Here is a 24413-nt window from a genome sequence, read left to right as displayed (position 1 = left end):
GTAAATATATCCTTTTAGATAAAAAAAAGAATTTTCTAAATTGATTTACAGTTTTACAGATTTGAAGTTTTGAGGTAACAAATATAAAAAATATATACAACCGAATTGAGAACTTCCATTTTTTTGGAATCGATTGAAAATAAACGAATAATGGACTCAAACATTACAGTCTGCTAACATCCAATCCGATCAGACTATTTATAATTACTCCTCTCCATCCAAAGGTTGCCTGGAAGAGATCGCTTTTAGCGATAAGGCCGCCCATTGTTTTCTCATTGTGATGATTTCTTGTAATTGTTTATATCTATAATAAGTTTACTATTGTAATCTTTTGGAGAAAACAATAAAGAGTATCTGTCTATCTATCCAATTTTAGTACAAATGAAATATCGATTAGTCGATTGAATGAAATCGAATTCGATTTGCTTTCGATTTGATTCAGACTAAATGGTCGCGTACAACGCTGTTTCAAAGATGATTTCTCCTACGAACACTCAGGTTCTGGAATGAGCTTCTTGCCGAGGTTTTCCCAAGAGACTAGAGCATGGGATTCTTCAAAAGGGGGATAAAGAGGTTTCTTCAGGGTCAGCAACGCGCGTGTAGTACAGTGCGTATCGTAGCCTATGAACGCCTGGTATTGCAGGCGTTCATAGGCTACGATAATCACTTACCATTAGGTGGGCCGTATGCATGTATAACTTGTGTACCTCAGTGCTATAAAAAAAATAAAGTATTTCTGTAATATTTAAATAAAATTTGATTTACACAATCCCACACAGGCCCACCAATCAATACACAGGCCCACCTGATGGAAAGTGGTAACCGTCGCCTATAGACATGAGCAGTACCATGGACATAACAGAGTATACTGTTTCGCCCATGATACCCCCCATGCGTTGCCATTCCTGAGGACTCAGGTGTTATTCCTCCGTACCCAGTAAATTCACGCCATATCCCACCCTTCAAACCGAAACACAGTCATGCAAACACAACTGCTTTGTTAGATTCGTCTTAATTCGTCACAGTTCCACGGAAATATTGTAGAAAACGATATTGTGAAATGAATATGGCGTTCGTGAATTGTCAATATAATTGTTGCTTTTTACTTATTTATCGGTAAGATATACTTTGAAAGAAATTCCGAACTTCCCTCCACGTGTTTCTAAGTAACGCTATTGTATATCGTGATATTTTTGGCGCATCCCGTCCCCACGTTTTTACATTCAGATACCTTTCTTTCCAATTTAATCGTAAACATTACGTACCAAGAAATACTCAGTTTTATTTTTCACTGTTTGCAAATATACGTTCCAATTCGTTACTCTCAATCTTCTCGCCCAACTGTCTGACAAGGGCCGCGCCTAAATGAAGAAATAAGAATTACTCACATTTTTTTTTAACGAAATTATTCGGGAAATTTGTTCTCGGATAAAAATTCTCACGAGCCTCGAGATTTTTTCTTTTACAACATGTTAACTAAATATATTTAATCAATAATATATATATGTATATATTCATATAAATAATAAATGTGATAATAAGAGATGTTTTAAAGTTGTATCAGCCGGTAACTGCCTACTGAACATAGTCTCCTCCATAAGGGGGAGTTTGCCAGTAGTTGTTACGCTTGACAGATGGGTTGGCAACCGCAATTTAATTTCAATTTCTAATGAATTCGTTATTATGTATGCTTGTTTGCTATCATAGTTGTATAAGAAAAAAATCGACACAATGATCTAATTAACCTGTTTCCATCCTCACCTATCTCACTCTAATGGTGCCCCACCAGTGATACCGTTAACGCAGACGGGACTGCCACCCTATTATCATCCATGAAAGAAGAAAGTGACTTGACTTCATTCTTATCTTTCGTACCTACTGTTATCCCGCCATTGTGTACAATCCCAAAAACGCTTAAGTTATAACCACGGTAGGAGTTCTTAGAAGTTTTTTTTTATTTTATTTATTTATTTATTCATTAGTACAAATATGTGTACATGGCGGACTTAATGCTAAAAGCATTCTCTCCCAGTCAATCATAGGGAAATGTCAGAATACTCGAATGCGGTACTAGTAATTATTGATATACATACATACTAAAATTACATATATAAGATTTCCAAGAGATTACAGCATGGGGTTCTTCAAAAAAGGCGTAAAGAGGCTTCGGGGTGGGCAATGCACGTGTAATGTCCCTGGTATTGCAGGCGTCCATGGGCTACGGTAATCGCTTACCATCAGATGGAAAGTATGCCTGTTTACCACCTCAATGGTATAAAAAAACAATGGTGGCCATAATGACGGTAGGTGTACCATTCCATCTCGCCGTCTTTTTTTTTTTTGATGAAATAATATCCCGAATTTTATACCTAGTAGCAATATTTCAGGTGAATATGAATGGAAGCTTGCGTTTATTCACATTACTTATTTACTCGCTCGCCTTTGAATTAATTAAAAAAAAAATACGGGCCACCATTCTGAGTCATGCATATTAATGCATGGCCAAAGGGCTCCCTAGTTATCTTTCAAAAGATTTCCGACTCAGGGTCTTACCTCAGCTACTCATATCTCTCATGATTAAAAAATGACGGATGCAAATTTATATTTTGGAATTTTTGAACGTTACCATAATTCAGTTAAAACCTTTCATGTGTATATGTCATATAACTTCTACTGCTATACTTGTAAGCAGGTGTCGCCCTCTAGCGATATAAGTTTCTAGGCCGATTACTGTTGGTAGATTAGAATCCTTTAAAAACATAAAATAAATAATGTTAGAAGTCTAGGCTGATAGATCTTAGTATCCCCAGTGTAGTCAAATATTGTCCTACTGAGCTATTTCTCCTCTCTTTCCCTCTCACTCTCTCTTTCTCTCTCTCTCTCTCTCTTTCTCTCTCTCTATATATAAATGGCTTCAAAAAGAAGAAGATTGTGATGTACTCATTAAAGTTTAGACGAGCCTCCCGCTCCAAGCCACTTCGGGCGGATGATCGTGCGAGTTGTATTGTGACATATAAAATTATTGTTTATTATTTCCTACTTCTATCTACCATACCAAGAGGATAGCACAAATATTGTTTGTATATATAGAAGGATATACTTACTTACAGACTGATCTTATAAACATTTTATCAAAATCGGTTTAATATGGTAGTTTAGTTTATAAATCGAAATAACTAGGTTTAGCAATAACTAAAGACGGTTTTATTATGGAACACAATTTACTTCTTGTTAAGCAATAGTTGCTCTGGTTACCAGTATATAGAGACATAATATCTGTGTTCTGATAAAAAGAAAACTGTAAAATAATGGCATGTAAAAAAACATAATATAGCTTTCTTGATAGTACAAAAGAAATCCCGTATATTTTTAATATACTCCGTCTATTTTACGCAACTATGAATTCACCAGGAGAACATGAAATAATGCGGGTGGCACAATAAAAATAAAAAGCGCCATATTCAGTGCTCGTGACCCGTGAACCGGGCCCCATAAGCGAGTGGTTTGTTGGTATTGTATTATTGTGCCCGAATGTTTTAAGCTTTGAAAAGGAAATGCATTCAAAAAGTCCAAGTGGGTATATTATAGGCTCCTGAATAAATATGTACTCCTTGTACGGGAATATTACAATGTAAGGAAAGGAAATAAATGCAGAAGTTTTGATTATTAGGGAAATGGGCTTCAGTTAAGAATGCTACGTACTTACTACAACAGTAAATAAATTAATATAGGAACGAATCATATCGACTAATATTGAGATAAGATATCACAAGTGTACTTTGCCTGGATAAAAGAAGTAAAGAATTTATAATTATTCAATTTGACTTTAATCACGTTTTATATTAAGGAATACCCGGATTTCAACTTAAGGAGCTAATTGGGAATCAAATCTTTCACCCGACAACGCGAGTACATTAGTATGCGTAAAATACAATACATAGACTTATATGTATAATAGTTATTCTATGTTTATATATATTTACTTTTTACTTAATCTGTTACTACTGTTCCAACGCAGTGTAGGACGACCCCCCACTAGATGGAGTGACGACCTCAAATGCATTGCAGGGAGTCAGTGGATGCAGGTGGCTCAGGACCGTTCTTTATGGCAATCTATGGGGGAGGCTTATGTCCAGCAGTGGACGGATAATGGCTGAAATGATGATGATTAATTTATTATTTTCGCACTTTATATACAAACTCTTACAATTTCTCCTTTCGAGTTCTCAAGGTTGACTGTAAGAAATCCCTATATGCTATAAGTCAGTGTCGTGTATAGTATGAAGCGAAAGATGGCAACACCGGATGCGCCCCAAAACTTTTGCTGTAATGTGTCAACGGACTAACTTTCAAAATCGGAGTGGATCGAAGCAAGTACTCTTTATGTCAAAAATTGTATTTCTATAGCATTTTCGCAAATAAAGTAAAAAAAATCAAGCTTTTTTTTTATATAAAATTGACCTTCTAACGATCTGTTAAAGACTTTAGCGCCTACCAGTCCGCCTGTGTATATTTTAGCTATAAACTACACCAGAGGAAGACTGTACAAAAGTCGATTGCTTGAGTACCTCTGTCCCATTCGTATTTCTATCGTGAAGCAGTTGTATTTGCATGGCTGTGTTTCGGTTTGAAGGGTAGGATATGGCGTGAATTTACAGGGTACAGAGGAATAACACCTGAGTCCTCAGGAATGGCAACGCATGGGGGGTATCATGAGCGAAACAGTATATTCTGTTATGTCCATGGTACTGCTCATGTCTATAGGCGACGGTTACCACTTTCCATCAGGTGGGCCGTCAGCTTGTTTGCCATTCTAAGTTGTATAAAAAACCTAATATCTATACTATAAGTGAATGTACAAAAGCATATAAATAAATAAATAATCTACAACTTAATGTCAGCTCAGCATCAAAAACAGCAGTATCTTTCCTCCCCATTCCATTTATCCGTGGTATATTCTCTCTCATAATTGGCATAAGCTTCACCACAGAACTAGATAGTGATAGATGACGCATGTATCTGAATTTATATAAAAACTAAGCATATTACTACTAAAGTGCTCGCTTTGATGTTACTTAAACTATTTATTGTAAACGATAAAGGACACGTTTCATTAGTTTGAAAGTACTACATAGTTTTCTTTTTCAAACGATTCAGTTATTGAATGAACTTGCTGCCGAGGTTTTCCTTAAAGATTACAAGATATGGTGTTCTTAAAAATGAGCGTAAGGTTTTTTAATAATCAGAAACGCACAGAAGAAACTTATGGTGTTCCAGGCATCCATAAGTAATTCATCTATTTCAATTAATATCTGTGGATTTCACCGATCGATCTCTGTTATTGTAGCATACTGCTGTTAATTTCCGACAGGAAAAACAGTGGCTAAGATGCGTAATGGGATGGGATATATATTGTGTGGATAATACAGCTATGCGTAAATATTGTATTTGCTATGTACTATGATGGATGCACCTTACAGTTCCACCATAAAATGAGCTACTCTATTCTTTCCCATTCATCTGTCGTAAAAGGCAACTAAGAGAATTTAAAGATCGAAGAATGAGCAGCAACGTTTCTCTTAAAACATTACTAAAGGCTAACAGCGATTGGTAACCCGCCTGCCAAGCATGGCAATTACTGGCAAAACCCTCTTTATGGTGGAAGTCTAAGTTCAGCCATGAAGAGTTAACGGTTGATGTAATAAAATAATAATAATAAATTAAGTATAGGAAACATATTTTGTAACTTGGAATGGCAAATAAGCTTACGGACTATCAGATGGAAAGTAGTGTCCGCCAACTATGGACATAAACAGGACCATTTATTCAAAAGGACACATTGTAACGCCCATTGTACACTTCGTTCCTCGCTATTCCTGATTCATATCTTAATATATTAGGATGTAATGATTATAAGGTATGGAGGTATAAAATCTTAGTCCAGGGGGAGGGGATTCTTAATAATTGGGCTTAATAACTCCTGTCGTTAGTAATATACCATCACAGGTCGACCTCCATACGGTTTCCCCTGGAAACCGTCGTGATTGATGTATTGTTGAATTTGTCACGATGGTCTAACTGACCAGCTTCATCCTCAGCTATTATCTCTCACTAGTGCTCTGTCAGCGCATCCCGTTAGCGTGGACAGGGTAACTATTACATTGCCATCTATTAAAAAAACATCTTAATCCGTCTGAGTACTTTAGTTATAGTGTATTTGATACGCTATATTTGACAAGTAAGAGAGCAGGCGATTTCTAATGCTAGTTGATTAACTTGACCTAACATCCTCACATATCATGTACTCCTAGTACATCGCCAGCATATACCAATAACATAAACGGAGTTACCGTTCCATTTTCAATCAGTAAAAAGTGGGGGAAGAGATTGTTAGTAATGCAGACCCATTGCTAGCAATATACCCTGTCAGGTCGACCTCCACGTGGTTCCCTCTAGAAACCATCGTGTTGGATTCTATATCTATTCATCACGATGGGCTAACTGACCTGCCTTTTCATTCTCACCCCTCATTGGTGCCCCGCCAGTGGTACTGTTAGCGCAGGCGGGGTTACCATTCCATTATCATTCATTTAAAAAAAATCAATAAAAAGTAATAAAAAAAAAACACTTCAATCAAGCGTAGATAATTGAGGCGGAAGAGTTGATAAACATTGAAAAATACATGGGCATATAAAATGATTGCTCATATAATATTTATAATGTAAGTACGTTTGTTTTTCCCGCTCCCTGGCAAAGAGTTATCGGAGCGTATTTACGAGGTGAATGCTTCCGAATTTAGGGAGCTTCGCATTCTCATTGTAGTATTTTATAACTATGGCGGTTCGTACGTAAGGTTCACAGAAGAAAACCTCATATTTCGGATTCAGCGCAATATGATTCGAGGTTGAGTTAAACTTTTTAATGTTTTTTTAAAAGAAGAATGTTCTCTCATTATTATTTTTTTTTGTAACTTTTTTAATAGTCTTCTAAAAGAAGAATGTTCTCTCAATTTTTTGTAACTTTATTACAGAATCATGCTGTCAACTTTGAACTTGATAATTAGTTTTCAATCGATTGGATTTACTTTCGTATTAGACTCGTATTATTTCTTTCTTTAAATTCTTCTGTACATTCACATTTAATATAGATATCAGGTTATAAGAAAAATGTGTGTATTTTTTGAGTCAACGTTGAAAACTCCAAAGAATAAGGAATCTACATTAATCTTATGCCAATGTAAATATATAGAAAGACAGTTTTTATTGTTTCCTCCAAAAGATTACAGTAGTAAACTTACTATGAAGAGATACAAACAATGCCAAGAAATATTCATACTGAGAAAACAATAGGCGGCCTTATCGCTGAAAGCGATCTCTTCCATGCAACCTTTGGATAGGGAGGAGTAGTTATCAATAGTTTGATCGGAGGCACAATAAAAAATGCAATTTCTGATACTAAAATAATTCTCATAATACTACAGTCTCCGTCGTCATCTTACCTATTAATGTATTCGTCTACGGTAACCGCTTACCATTAGGTAAATATACAGCTGATAGTAAGCGGTTACCGTAGCCTATAAACACCTTCAATGCCAAAGGCATTACTCCTTTTTTGAAGAAACTCATGCTACAGTCTCTTGGAAAAACCTAGACAGGGACCTCATTCCATAGCTTAAGCATTCGCAAGGAAACATTTCTGAAACCGCGCCGTACGCGACCATCTAGGCTCTAAGGTATGTCGGTGAACTCCTTGTCAATAGCGAGAGGCCATGGTAGAATAGAATAGGCGATAGAGAACACCGTCCGGTGTTAAGTCCACCAAATGTACATAGAATTTCACTGTGCATTAAAGTTTCAATAGGCCACCTGACTCGACTTCATCCTTATCTATCTTCCCTCACTGGTACGCCGTTAGCATATACCGATAGCGCTGGCGGAATTAAAATACTATTTTCATCCCATATGAAGTTTTTTTTTTTATACAACTTAGAATGTCAAACAAGCTGACGGCCCACCTGATGGAAAGTGGTGACCGTCGCCTATAGACATGAGCAGTACCATGGACATAACAGAGTATACTATTTCGCCCATGATACCCCCCATGCGTTGCCATTCCTGAGGACTCAGGTGTTATTCCTCTGTACCCTGTAAATTCACGCCATATCCCACCCTTCAAACCGAAACACAGCCGTGCAAACACAACTGCTTTACGGTTGAAACACGAATGGAACAGAGATACCCAAGCAAACGACTTTTGTACAAAGTCTCCGTAGTCTGGTATGTCTGTTTTGGTTCCCAAAAAGGGTTGACATTAGACAGATGGCCGGTCGTAAAACCAAAACCTTGTGTAATATTAATATTACGTCGATTCCAAATAATTAGGATAAGGACAGGATGATGATGATAACGATAACGATGACGATAATGAATTTGGCTTTTTTATGAAATAAATAAATAAGACACATTAATCATTAAATACGTTTATTATCGCCATTAAGAACGAAACATCCAATGACAATATCGTATATTACATATAATTTATATAATGCAATATAAACTAATAAACACATGTATCACAGAACATTTTGATAGTGCTCGAAATTGACCATTTTTTTTTTACAGGGTGGACTTTTACTAATCGAACAAATTAAATAGGATTAACATATATTAATATATTTAAATAATATTAGTAATAAGGAGACAAACGATTCTTTATCGATCGTGTAAGTCGTGTAGGTAATTATTTTTTAATGATTGATGATTCATATCATCGATCGTTAAAAAGTTAATGATTGATGATTTACTTCATTCGTTAGTATGTGAAATAATTAAGTCAGTTATTTACAGAAATAAAATTAAAAATAAATATACTCACGACTGTAATCTCAAATGAGGTACTCAAAGGCTTTTGTTGACAAAAACTGTCGACCACATTTGTTTCGTTTATTATTATTGGGTGTTTTTTTTTTATAAAATTCTGAATAACGTACACAACTCACGTTTACATATGTATTTCAAAATTTTGTACAAGAAATCGTAAAAATAAACTGCGTGGCAAAAATTTGCTCACTATTACACAAGATATGATGATAATATATCAAGAATCGAAATGAAAATAATTTCCTTCAATAAATTTCGTAAATTCAAAATCATAATATTTGCTTATTAAATGTATGAGTTCTCTCGATGTATGAGAATTTGTATGAAATAATTGTGACGTAAGCAATTTGCTATTTACATACAAATAAGAAAAGATTATATTCTTTCTGTAATAGAATTGTAAATCTTGTAGATATTTACCGCGTAAAATCTGCTATTTACATATGAAACTAGGATAATGGTGTATATAAAGCAACGCTAAAACATCACATTTTCTCTGTCGCTCATTACCATTTTTAGTGCGAGAGAAAAGGATGGGAACGCAGATTATATCACAAGTGATCGTTTTATATATTTTCCCTCCATTCTGTCCAGATCTCGTAGCCAAGTTTCTACTTTATGATTATTGTAGGCATTTACGACTCAATGTCAATATATTGACCCATCTTTCCAATGAAGGAAAACGATTATGTGAATTCAAGCGAAATGTACAAAGAATACCGTCTCCTTATTACTAAATATCATAACATAGAATGGATCCAATCAATATACTCTCATTTCTATATTTTAGACATTTCGACTACCTATTTCGCGTTATATTTACAATTTACACACGATTAAATATATTAAGAGAAAAATGTGGCACGATATTAGTGAAGTAAAAGTATTAGTCCATGCATATATAATAATAATGAATCATAATATCAAAATATTACAATTTTTAAAATTTTTAATTACTTTTTTTGTTATTTGTAAATAAATATTTAGGATAATATTTCAATCGCTAAATATTTTATTAAAATTATTCAAATATTATTTGAACTATAAAGTAATGAGGTATCAATGTAAATAATATTCAAATATTTATTTAAGTAAATAATTCATATATATACACAAAATATTATACATTATAAGAAAACATTTTTTCCTTCATTCATTTTATATCTTTTGTAATTTAACATAAAATACATATATGTATTATCATTTTGAAATTACGCAAATATTATATTTTATTTTGACTGGTTTCATTTTTTTTTTTTCATCAGTGAAATGTGTCGCCGCTTCTTATCATTCCCAGGATATCATAAAAGGCAACTAAAGGAACAAATTATGATATATCTGCCCAAGAAAAAGAAATTAAAACAAAACCCCGCACCAAACCATTTGGCCACAATTTTATTTATTGTTGCTTAGAATGGCAATCAAGCTGACGTCCCGCCTGATGTACCCTGGACATAACACAGTATAATGTGTCATCTATGATTCCCTTCATGGGTTACCATTACTGAGGACTAAAGTGTTATACCTCTGTATCAATAATATGTAATCAATAAACTCATTTTGTACCTGAAGAGATCGGTGCTCAGGTGCGGAATGGTGACGGGTTGTAATGATTTATCAATGATACTTTATTAGTAATTTATATAAAACATTTACATACATTTGGTAATAATAAATTATTACCAAATGTATAGACATAATAAATACATCATTATATTTACATGCATGGACCATATTTATAATATTTGATGAGCCATTTCGCTATAAAAAATTTACAGTCTAGCGCAATGAAAAATTGTATTTATTAAAATTAATTAACAACACAATATTAACATTACAAAAATGGAATTTATTGTAAAATAAAATAAATAATCTGTTATAGATTTTTATATTTAACGATGATGATAAATGGTTTATAATTACCAATAAGAATTAATTTGTTAAAAATATCATTAAAAATATAAAAAGCTATAGCACGATTGTAATAAATAATACGAGTAATTGTTAAATTCGTTGCACAAAATTAAACAATAAAACAATTATATAACAAATATACAATATCTTATACAACACGTAATTATAACAACAATATTATTATTACCTTTTTAGAATTATAATACAATGTTTTTAAATCGATAGCCTTATTAATAAATTATTATAAATCAGAAACTTTTAATACTTTTTATTTTAAAAGAATTTTATACTCAGTTTTCTTTTTTTTTTAATTCAGTGTAGGTATTCATAAATTAAATAAAAGTGTGTCTATACAGTATAATAAATAAATTAAACATTTATTTATTATACTGAATACATTACATTACAATACATTACATAAACTAAATTTAATATAATTATACATTAGTTTTTTTCGTTTTATAAATTAATGTGTTAAAGAGAAAAATTATACATTCAATTATGTGAAATATATTTTCTAAAAAATTAAAAGAATAAATAATTGTATTTCTGATTTTTTTAATATATTTATTAATAAGGCCCTTAGCTATCTTTATTTTAGCCTCAGCCCCCCCAACATATGTAAATATAATTACAAATTTTCGTGACATAAAACATCGAAATTCAGTGCTTGCTATTATTTATAGAATAATTGATTTAATCATATTTTTATAGGTACTTTAGACATCCTTACAGTCATCGGTACATTGCTGTATCTTGCTATTGTTAAATTAAAAACCCCTATTAATTAATTAAATATATAAATTAATTCTACTTATAAATATTAAAATAGAAAAATGATAAAATTATTTTTGAGCAATTTTCCATTCGATTTCTTTTTACAAAGTGATACATAATATATCATATATTTATAATAATATATACAATTCGTAATACTTCAAAATGCATCCAATTCTCAACACGAACAGGCTAGAATCCCCAAGCACCTAGACAAAGTACATTTTACACTTTGTTTTCATTTCTGTATAAAATAAATATATGGACATCCGATACAGCAATGCTAGTGGTTCGCACGCCAGGAAAGGTATTTTATACTCATATCCTAGATGTATTCCTTTTATGCTCGAAATAAAATATCGTTTCTTTACTACTGGGAGTTATATGCGAGGTATACTTTGGTTTTCAACATCTTTCAGAGTTGTAGACTCTCAAGTCATAATTCCATATTGATATTCAATTTATATAGGCACATTAAATAGATAGATAGATAGATAATTTATTTACATTACTTACAGCACACAAATTACAATAAAAAAAAACATACACATAATACACAGTAAAAGAGATAAAAGAATGAAAATAAAAAAAAAACAAAAAATAAAACAAAATATATAAACTAACAATCTCCTTTCTTTCCCTTCCTTCATGCTTGTACCATAGTAACACAAAATGGTCACAACTCAGTTTATTGCTTTGCCCTTAAAAGAGCAAAACATGTGAATGTAAATGTACATAATAATTGTACAGGTCTTTTATTTTATAATATTTTCTGTAAGATAAATAAAGTAAATAAATATTACTACAGTATAAGTGGTGTAATGTATGTATAATAAGGGACATAAGTTCTCTCAAGCTAATCTCATCTCTTATCTATGACTCAAATATGACCTATCGGAGGGAAAGAGATTGTTAGTAATGGGGTCTAACTGATTGCTAGCAATATACCCTATCAGATCGACCTCCACGCGGTTCACGACACTATCGTGGTTAATTCTAGTGGAATTCGTCACATTGGGCTAACTGACCTGCTTTCATCGTAACCTATCATCCTTCACTGGTACCCCGCCAGCGTATACCGATAGCGCGGACGGGATAACCATTCCATTGTCACCCTTAAAAAAAAATATGACCAATCGAAAAAGGAACACATCACGCAACACAAATATAGATGTCATCTATGTGAAAGTGATCAATGATTTTTAAAAATACCTCACATTCTCAGATTATAACTGAGTAAAATAAAAAAAAATATTTGTGTGCATTATTTTAATGTAAAGATCAGAAATTTAACAACTAATTTGTCGATCTAAGAGACTGCAACTTAGAATGGCAAACAAGTGGATGGTCCACCTGATAGAAAGTGGTAACCGTCGCCTATAGACATGAGCAGTACCATGGACATAACGGAGTGTACTGTTTCGCCCATGATACCCCCCATGCGTTCCTGAGGACTCGGGTATTACTCCTCTGTACTCTGTAAACTTACTGCCATATCCCGCCCTTCAAACCGAAACACAGCCATGCAAACACAACTGCTTCACGGTTGAAACACGAATGGGACAGAAGTGGTTAAGCAAACGACCTTTGTACAAAGTAATAACTTATAGAGGGCACAGTATTAATGCCAAGATTTTATCTATAATGATATTACAAGTAACAGCCTAATATAATTCTTTCCCAGCGAATACTATTTTCATTATGGACATAATAATAACTGTCTACAAGAAAGCTTTCTACATTTATTTCGTAATTAATTGTGGAAAGGATCAGGTCTAACGAGAATATTAGGAAGAAAGGAAAAATAAGAAGCACTTACTTATCTTAAGTGCGTTTTCCATAATATTTATTTGGAAATTGTAGATTAGAAACAAGAATTATTATATTTTATTAACAGTCATAATCACTGTATGATTATAAGATAATGATTAATAATCATTAATAATGGTTATGATTCATTATGATTATCATTATTAATGATTATAAATGAACGTCAATTAGGAAATTGTTAATTACGTTTGAATTTATTTTTTTGTTTTAATTTTGTTTTAACATAATAATACTTATCTGGTAATTTATAGAATATGTAGAAATAGTTCTATTTCATAGTATTGAAATGGAAATACGAATTTTTAAATGTAAATTTACATGTTCCAAAGAACTGCAAACAGTATAAAGTACTAAGTAGGTTTAAGTTTTTATTATTGTATATCGTAGTTGGTTATAATTATGTTATTTATCATGATAAAAGTAATTATTATTATAAGACGCTGTTAGGTATTAAGTCCACCAAGCAATCAGTACTGTTTTTTATTTTCTTTTATTTTAGCGCTGATGAAACTATTTTTGGCATGTGTTATACGCAATCGTGTCTACTGTATTGTGTATAGTATTATAATAAATAAATTTACTCCCACACATAATTACGTGTATATTCTTCTTGAATTTTATGTAATATACTTGTTTTTTTTTAATAAAATTGTAATTTTTATTCTTAATACTTAGAGTTTACATTATATTTTACACAGATTTACCTGTAAGTAACAGCCTATTTCAATAGAAATTAATATATTCTTTATAATTAATATATTATTCATAATGCACTAAAACATACAGTAACAACAATAAGTTAATAATAATGTTAGCAAAGGCGAACTTATCTCTAAAAGAGATCTCTTCCAGACAACCTAACACAGTAGCATAGGATATACTACGATTAATTTTTTTTTTACTATTGACACGGGTACGCAATTGATCACAATCTCACGTGATGAAAAGCGATGTTATGGTCTAAGATAGGGCTCGCAGGCTCATAAACAGCCTATTCACATTTGCTTTATATTGGTACAGATTATATTTAGATGGAAAAACAGAAGCAGGGAGAGAGATCCACTCCTTGGCCATATACATGATGAAGGTAGATGTAAAGTACTTCGTGCGTATAAATGGTATGTCTACGACGTATGGGTGCAGGTTTTCACCCCGTCTGATCATTCGACATTAAAAGGGAGGAATCAAATCATGTGGAATTTTTTTTATGTTTGAGTCAATTATAATTTTGTTTACATTTTTGTTCTTCTATTGAACTTCTATTGAAATAGGCTATAGAAATACTATATAGGTCCAATAGAACGTAAGAAATTTATTTTCTTTTTTTTCTATTTCTTACAAACTTCATACTCCATGTACGTGGTGTGTCCCTTGCTAAATATAATTTGTAGTCGACACGCGATCATTACGGTATCCGTTTTGAACATCGAGCTTAAAGAAATTGGTCCGCGGTTCGCGTCGGGTAATACAATAACTCAACAAATCTCTTTTTTTATTTCTCTCGAAAAACGCGAAGAAATAATCTGATTTACGTAAAAAGAGATAATATCGCGCTGCAATACTGAACTATCTGAGGGGAATACAAATGTTGCTCGGCGAGAGGAATGATACAATAAGTGTATTCCTCTACAGACAAGTGGCGTACGAAACTGTTTCAATAGAACTTAATGCAAATTGTATTGAAACTACCATAGAAACACTCTGTAAATATTATTGTTATTATGTGAGTCGTTAACTGTCGACTGTTGAATATAGGCTTTCCCCAGTCCCAAGGAGAGTTTTGCCAGTAATTGCCCCGCTTGGCGGAAAGGTTGGCAACCGCAATTAGTCTTTAGTGATGTTTAAAGAGAAATGCTGTGAACATTAAGTTCCTTTATTCGCCTATTTCGACACTCACTGGAAATAAAAGGATGGTCCACTCTATGCCGGAACCACATGGCATAGAATAGATCATTTCTTCCTTTCTCTAAATATACATAATTACTAATAAATCGAAACATTCAATCGATGATCTTTTTTTATTCATACTATTATTGGGCATCAGTAGACTGGATTATGGTTATTAATTAATCTACGTTTGTATTAAGTTCTATTGAAATAGACTACAACGATAGACACGTTGTCGCTGCGTACACTAGCCAGAATGAGACAGCATCACCTGGCTTTTTGCGCTTTCTTATCAACGTAATAAAAACGTATATACGCAAATAATAAAAACGTATCGACAGATTTCTTCGCCATTTGTCTAGAGCAGCTGTATGCAGGATTAAAATAATTTAACTTTGGGAGAGTCATTAACTCCATTTTACTACGATACTGTTTATATTAGACACATTAATTTATTTTTATGGGCTTTTATATTTGTTTTGTGACTTCGTAATGAAACTTCCAATAGTTAATTAAGCCCCACCTGATGAAAACTAGTAACTTTTGTCTATAGACGTGATCAGCGCCATGAATATCAGAGAACACACTGAGACGCCTTTAATACCTCATAGGTTATTAGTCCTGACAACTAAGGTTCTCTGTACAGGTATGGGTTATTATTTCTGATGACTAAGGTTTCTGATGAATAAGTTTACCATGTAACCTCAGCATAGAATCGGCCACTCCTTCCGATACCCACGGGAAACCGTGGGTTTCGTAAGAAGCAACTAAGAGAACTTAATGGTAGAGGGATAAACAGCAGCGTCTCTCAATATCAGTAAAAGCCTAACTACGGTTGCCAGCCCGTCTGCCAAGCGTGGCAACTACTGGCAAACCTCCCCTTATGGGGAAGGCCTGTGTTAGCAGTAGTCAGTTTACGGCTAATGTAACAATAATAAATACAATCAATATAATTAAGTTTCACAAAGAAATCACAACACAATGAACTATACAACAGAAATAGGTCGGACTGTTGTTGCCTAATTTACGATTTTCGATATCGAGAGCAATAAATCTAAACTGTGAATTTCGTTCGTCGTATTTCATGGCGTGCGACCACAAACGATGACAAATTGGTAACTACCTATCCACTACCCACATTTAGTGACTTACTTGCATTATATCTCACTCAAGGCACTGTATTTAGAAAATATATGTAGTGTGACGGTCATCACGAGGACCGACACTTGGGAAACAGCCGGGTTGATGCCTGGAAAGAGAAATGTTTTAAAATCCACTGATTATGTTCTGAGAAATTTTCAATATGATGCCTACAACTACTTTTTACTATCGTACTAGTCGCCATTGGTAGAGAATCCATCCTCACACATTAGAACCAATATAATTACGTACAGTGTGGTTTTAGAAGAGCTTTCTCCCGCAAACATTCAGTTTGTAAAATAATTTTCCATTCGAGGCTTTCTCTATGGACTGCAGCATGGGATTCTTCAAAAAGGGCATATAAAGGTATTTTAAGACATGATGTTCCTCGTGTTACAGGCATCCATAGGCTTCAGTAATCCCGTTTACCATCAGACGGGCAGTATGCTTTTTACCACTATAATAGTATAAATAAATTACTAACTGAAACTTAAGAAGCTAAGTGAATTTTGATAAAGTTCTAATTGAAATATATTGTTATGGAATTAGATTTTTATGATAATAAATTATTATTGAAAATGTACATTTTGATGAGAACAAAATATTTAAAAACTTCAACAACGAAATATAAAATAGCTGTATCATTTTCTGGGGTTGATTTTACTGCAACTTATTCTGTGATCGATCGAAGCAGTTTTTAAATAAACAATTTGGAAATATTGAAAATTGCACAATTACTTTTTGTTTTCAATTAACGAATAATTGCAATACTATTATATTCAGGTATGAATGCTCCTAAAATAAAATTAAACAAATAAAATATAAAAAAAAGACCAATTGATAAGAATGTGTTAATTGAAACTTGATCAATTGAACTGAAATGATCAATGATAAACTGTTCATTACGTGAGCGGTTTAAGATATTAAATTTAATACTTCTTGACTATCGGTTCTAAATAATTTGATGTTTATTTTCTAATACTCTTCACTTTGCTAAGCATAACTTGGAGCAACCGAACTAAATTTAATTAAGGATGTTAATTAGCGAACCTTCGTTTCCTTAATTAGCTCCATTGAAAATTTATCATGGTTATATCAGTATTTTAATATTTAAGTATAAATATTATTCTAAATAATCTATGTATATTAGGATCTAATAAAAACAGAGGTTAAAGAAAACAAAAAGTGACAATAAGTTCGTATATTGTATCCGCTATTGTAACTACTAGTACTAGTTTCTTGATCATTGTCACAAAGTTGGTTCAAAGTTATTCTTACTAATAAGGTGAGTGTTTTTTGCCATTTTAAGAGATCAAGTAAATGACATTAAATTTGTTACACATATAGTGTGGAATAGAGGACATCTCTACTATCAATATTCTTTATACTTTGGTCTCTTAATATTTCTTAGTTATGTGCACAAAGTTGCAAGTACACCTTATAGGCAGCTTTGCATACATTCGAAAAGACAATTGTAGATCAACCGCCGTAGATATTTTTTCCCCCATACTGGCTCAACATATAGTTTTCAGATACCTAATGGTGAATGATGAAAATCTATCTATGTCGCTTGCAGAAACAACTCAAGATTGCATCTAAGCTGTGGCCTCAACCATGTTGGCTTACAAAAACACTTTTTTATGGCTCTTTTAAAGGATTCCAAAATATATTTAGACAAAATAACTCGCCAGAGAATTCCATAACTTGAATATATGATACAGATAGGAGCTATTAAATTTCTAAATGTTCTTTTTATTCTCTAAGTTAACTTACCAGAAGCCGTAAACATGGATAAATGTGGTGATCTCGCGACCACGAGAGTCGCGTTTGTGGATCTTACAAACGGCGGCCATATTGGCTGGGTAGCTTCGCATCGCACAGCCATGTATCCTCTCGGAGTGTTAACTCTAACCCTGAGGGATCTCCAACTTGTACGTAGCCCAAATTCGTCTGGGTGTGAGACTTGGGTGTGATTCACCATCCAAGGCTCCCTCTGTTGGAATTTATAGGTTTATTTCATTAATCGAATTATCTTCTTGAAATACAAATTAATTGGTAAGGAACTTCGTACAAAAGTCATCTGTTTGAGTATCTCTGTTCCACTCGTGTTTTTGCTATACAACAGCGATACTTGCATGCAACATTTGTTTCAGTTTGGGAGTGAAATCACAGGATACGAAAGCACAACGTTCCCAGGAATAGCAACGCATGTATAGTATCATGAAAATCAGTCTATGATGCCAATGGTGCTGTTTATGTTTAGAAGTTTACTATTAACCATTAAGTAGGTCGTTAGCTTGTTTGCTATTAACAATAAAAATAACAGGTGGCTGCAATCAGAACTTTTACATTCTAATTGTTTAAATAGACAAATTTAAAATGATACATAAATAGATAGATCTCTAAAATAACTTCTCAACATCACCTCAACGAATGCCAGTCCATTACTGTAAATTAGATTATAAACTTCTTTTTAGGTACAATAAGTTATAAATAAAAATATTCAAAGAAATGTCGCACAAAATATACTGTAATGGACCGCCATTCATTGAAGTGGCCTTGAGGAATCTTTCATTAGAAGTTCTGTCTCATCAGTACTAGCATCTTTCAATTTAGATACAAATGACTCTACAATTAGCTTATGATCAAAATTATAAAGCCCTGTAATGTTTTTTTTTATACATCTTAGAATGGCAAACAAGCCGACGGCCCACCTGATGGAAAGTGGTAACCGTCGCTTATAGACACGAGCAGTACCATGGACATAACAGAGTATACTGTTTCGCCCATGATACCCCCCATGCGTTGCCATTCCTGAGGACTCAGGTGTTATTCCTCTGTACCCAGTACATTCACGCTAATAAATAATGTTAATAAATAACTCACCCTTTCAGCTTTTCCGTCAACATACCACACGATGTTAGCTGGTGGCATTGCAGGAGACGTGGTGCAGTTAAGAGGCACCTCTTCTCCAAACTGGACGCTGCCAGGCATGCCAGTTATAATCGGATCTTCCTTCAATACAACTGTATGAAAAATGAGAGCATTTTAGCAAAAAGATTGAAACATTGAGAAAGCGAGAGAGATAGTAATGGTATGTACGTTGATTTGGCGTAATGAATTATTTTCCAGGGAAAGCCTAGCCAATGTCTTAGTTACATGTTTTAGCACATAGTCTTAATAATAATTATTATTTATTTATTTAGACAACATAAGGTCCATTTTGTTAGTTATAGATCTACTTAACCTATGTTAGTAAATGAGCGGATGGGAAAGTCTATTTTACCGGTAATTGCTTGAGCTTTATTCACATGTTGGGATGGATACCAGATAGTTCTGGGGTCGGCACGACCCTCCCAGTCTCCCTTAAACATGCCTATAAGACATTTATAGAGGAATGTAAGGTTTAGCAAGATGAAATGGCAATACATTTGCAGCATCAAAAGGGGGGTAAACAGGTTTCTTCAGGGTCGGCAACGCGCGCGTAATACCTCTGGTATTATAGGCTACGGTAACCGCTTACCATCAGGTGGGCCGTATGCTTGTTTTCCATCTCAGTGGTATAAAAAAAAGCATCGATTGAGAAATCTATAGTTCTTGAGGAAGAAAAGCATTCGAGTGTCGATCTCGTGGAGACAAATGTAGTTTAAGGTAACTGGCTGATTAAAGATAAACACATTGATAGTAGAATAACAACGTTAAGGGTTGCAATGTGTTGATGGACGTAAATGATTTAAATCCGCGTTATAAGAAGAATTTAGGGAAACCTTTTTATTCAGCAATGGATGAATAGATTGTTTCAACCGTGAAGCAGTTGTGTTTGCATGGCTGTGTTTCGGTTCGAAGGGTGGGATATGGCGTGAATTTACTGGATACAGAGGAATAACATCTGAGTCCTCAGGAATGGCAACGAATGGGGTGTATCGTGGGCGAAACAGTATACTCTGTTATGTCCATGGTACTGCTCATGTCTATAGGCGAGGGTTACCACTTTCTATCAGCTTGTTTGCCATTATAAGTTATATAAAAAAAAATATATATAAGATTTTTATATACAATATGAAATCTTAAGGTACTGTATAATATTGTGTATACAAAATTATTTACACATACAATGAAAAACTCCTATATTAAAAAGTTGTTTATGAATATTAAAAAAGAAAATTGTTTATTGAACGTAGTCGTCTATCGAATATAACTTGACTTCAGTATCTTTCTACTAATATTTATTTATTATGTTTGTTAGTTAATCAAGCGGTTGGAAGCATAATAGATGACTAAAACAAAGATATTAGCGTATTTAAGGATGTAAGTCATTCTGGTACACATATTCTCTCTACCTACTCTGTAAGGGACTCAGCTTGAAGATAGAAGAGAAGCGATACTTAAACTTTCTAGTGGTTTGTCGTCACTGAAATTTATTGTCAGTATAAATGTTGATAGGTAATTGATTACATAACAATTTATAACAAAATTGTTGAATAAGTATTTCCATAGACACTGACTAAAATAATTGATTAAACAACTTCAAAAAAGGAGGGGGTTCGTCGGATTTTTTTTTTATTTTATATGTATGTATATTCTCCGATTAATCAAAGACGCCTAGACCGATTCCGATTTTTTTTTCTTTGAAAGGCATTACTTTCAGATTGGTTCTACAGACATTTTATCAATATCGGTTCAGTAGTTAAAATAACTAGATTTTTATAATAAAAATATGTAATTTAGCGGTGGCTAAATTGAAGTCGATTTTTACAGAACATAATCTTAAATTAATGTAATGGTGGAACTTCTTTGCGAGACTTGGCAATCTTTATACATTTCATGTTTTTGATGCGATCAATATATTCCGCTCATATGAGATATGGAAGAAGTCATTAACAATTTGAACTATTTGAATATTTGCAACTCACCCGCAACAGTCAAATTCTTCGTCTGCTTGACGACTGCAAATCTGGGCCCCTCCGTGGATACTTCGCAGGTGAAGGATATTCTAGTGTTGATTGCCTTTGGTAGCACCACGCTGATGGCGCAGCTGTGCTGATTGCAAGACCCTCTGGTGACTCCACCAGCTGTGCTATTGAAGGTTCTAGTTGGAGGCTGTGGACAAGTGCTTCATTAAACATCAGCGATGAGTTATACATATACATATATATATATATATATATATATATATATATATATATATATATATATGCATATATATAAAAATAATGATTTACACCTTAATTCGTTAACACGTGAAAGAATTTGATCAGTTATTTACGTAAATAAAATAAAAAAATATTTATACTCACGCCTATAAACCCTAATAAGGTAAACAATCAAATCTTTTCCCTTTATAATATTAGTATTTCTTTTTTTATATTTATTATTGTATTAGTAAACTATTTTTTACTTGCAACATTTTACGCATTGATTTTGATAGTATAGTAGGTAATCATTTATTTGTATATTTATTTTTTTGTTAAATATTTCCTATGTCATTTATCATCTAGTTACAATTATATGTATCATCATCATCATCATATCAGCCATTAACAGTCCACTGCTAAACAAAAATCTCCTTTAGAAGGGGAGTTTAGCCAGTAATCGCAGACAGGTTGGCAGCCGCAGTTATGTTATGGCAGCTTTTAGTGATGATTTAAAAGGGACGCTGCTGCCCATCCCTCTATTATTAAGTTCCCTTATTTATTATATGTATACTTATTTATTTAAAGAAATACCAACAACATATTGCCTTATAACACATATAACAAACATTAAATACAATACAATATTAATACACATGCCTATAAAAGGTTTTTTTTTTTATACTACTTAGAATGGCAAACAAGCTGACGGCCCACCTGATGGAAAGTGTTAACTGTCACTTATAGACATAAGCAGTACCATGGACATAACAGAGTATACTGTTTCGCCCATGATACCCCCCATGCGTTGCCACTCCTGAGGACTCAGGTGTTATTCCTCTGTACCCAGTAAATTCACGCCATATCCCACCCTTCAAACCGAAACACAGCCATGCAAACACAACTGCTTCACGGTTGAAACACGAATGGGACAGAGGTACCCAAGCAATCGACTTTTGTACAAAGTCTCCCTCTGGTAAACTAAAGGTATTCACAGCATTTGATTCAACATAATTATACAGTATGAAATAAAGTAAACAATTTTAAGGAATTAAATAATACTAGACTAGAAATATTTTAAAAATTGCGTTATTAGTTATAGAAAGAAACATGTAACCTGAGTTGTGAGTAATATCAGCAATGTACTTATAAATAAACCCCACCTGTTGCCCGGGAGTGTACCGGAATATCTCATGGTTTCCCCTGTACCACTTGACTGAATGTAAGTCGGGGTCGTCCTTCTCGTTGATATAATGGCAGTTGAGGTTCGCGTCCCGGTACGGGTCACCATACCGGGGCACCTCCAAGAAGGTGATGTTGTGCGCTGTAGCTATCACTGTTGAAAAAAACATATCTCCAATGAACTTTGATTTGAAAAAAAAAATAAAGGTTTAGTCTTTTGGCGTTATTTTATATTAGATACTGGTATAGGAATATGAGTATATATTATACTGGTATAAGTATGTAGGTATATTTATATATGTATATTTATATTTGTATGTATGTATATTTATGTAATATTTGTTTAATGTATTCATGTATGTATATTTATAAAATTTCTATTGTATGTGTTGTAATTTTTTTCACCGCATAATAAAATTTCTGTTTAGCCAAAGGTTGTCTGGGAGAGAATGCTATATATAGTATTAAGTCCGCCTTTTGTACCAGACATTTTTTTTGTCATGTGGTCAATAAAGAATAAAAAAAAAAGAATAATTTGTTTAACTATCCCAGTGTCCACTGCTGAACATAAGCCTTTTCCATAAGTGGAATTTTGCTAGTAGTTACCACGCTTGACAGGCGGATTGGAATCCGAAGTTAGGCTTCGGATATGTTTTAAGAGGAATCCATGCTGCTGCTGCCCATCTCCCCTACCTCTCCACCATTTAATTGCGACACCCACGGAATAGGAATGGGTGGCCTATTCTATGCCGGGACCACACGGAAATGAATGTTATGCATAGTACTTCAATAGGAGTACAAATTTGAGGCTGTGTTATGTAATATTTATCTCATTAATGTATTGATTTGAATTTTTTTTATACAACTTAGAATGGCAAACAAGCTGACGGCCCACCTATAGTCGCTATAGACATGAGCAGTGCCATGGACATAACAGAGTATACTGTTTCACCCATGATACCCCCCATGCGTTGCCATTCCCGAGGACTCAGGTGTTATTCCTCTGTACCCAGTAAATTCACGCTATATCCCACCCTTCAAACCGAAACACAGCCATGCAAACACAACTGTTTCACGGTTGAAACACGAGTGAGACAGAGGTACCCAAGCAGTCGACTTTTGTACAAAGTCCTACTCTGCTATAAATAAAGTAAATAATGGTATTTTGCGGCCAGATAAATTACTATGTAAACTCATATCTGTCCTGTAATTTAAAAATGGGGTGACCTTTTACTTCGAAACATGGCTACCAAGGAGGTAACTAGTAAAAGGTTTTATTTAAATTTCGAACTGGCTTGCAAATAGAAAGCTGTTTATTGAAAAAAAAAAAACAAAGGAATATTATGGCGCGTGAAAAATTATTATTGTTCGTTATTCACCATTCAACTTAAAAAGTAAAATTGTGTTTTGATTTCCGCGCATTGTTTGAGAAAAGTACTATACAAGCTTTGACCACAACTAGGCATTGATGGACCCACGTATGCACGTTCGTCCATCAATGCCTCAGTTGCTGGCCGCTGCAGTAATGTACTATAATTACAAAATATACAAATATAGTAATGTAAACTTGATAATAAATAATTAATATTCTTAAAAACAATTATGGGTAAGTAACTAGTATTTATTTTTTCTCTACTAAGTCTGTTATAAATCTGTAAATGTAATATATTTA

General features: G+C 33.5%; 1 protein-coding gene across 1 annotated transcript in view; it reads right to left on the bottom strand.

The window, feature by feature from the left end:
- Window positions 1–11020: 11020 nt before the first annotated feature.
- The window catches only part of LOC113522296 (uncharacterized), a 38077-nt gene continuing 24684 nt past the window's right edge, over window positions 11021–24413 (bottom strand). Inside the window, exons 2-6 of the mRNA XM_052894549.1 lie at window positions 22723–22895; window positions 21341–21527; window positions 19314–19453; window positions 18201–18420; window positions 11021–16536 (exon numbers count right to left, since the gene is read on the bottom strand). Of these exons, the coding sequence (XP_052750509.1) occupies window positions 16445–16536; window positions 18201–18420; window positions 19314–19453; window positions 21341–21527; window positions 22723–22895 (812 nt within the window). The 3' untranslated portion in view covers window positions 11021–16444. The remainder of the gene's footprint in view (window positions 16537–18200; window positions 18421–19313; window positions 19454–21340; window positions 21528–22722; window positions 22896–24413) is intronic.

The sequence above is a fragment of the Galleria mellonella genome, unplaced genomic scaffold (genome assembly GCF_026898425.1).
Source record: "Galleria mellonella isolate WM207_F2 unplaced genomic scaffold, CSIRO_AGI_GalMel_v1 utg116, whole genome shotgun sequence".
Taxonomy (NCBI): domain Eukaryota; kingdom Metazoa; phylum Arthropoda; class Insecta; order Lepidoptera; family Pyralidae; genus Galleria; species Galleria mellonella.
This window is presented reverse-complemented; position numbering and strand designations above follow the sequence as displayed.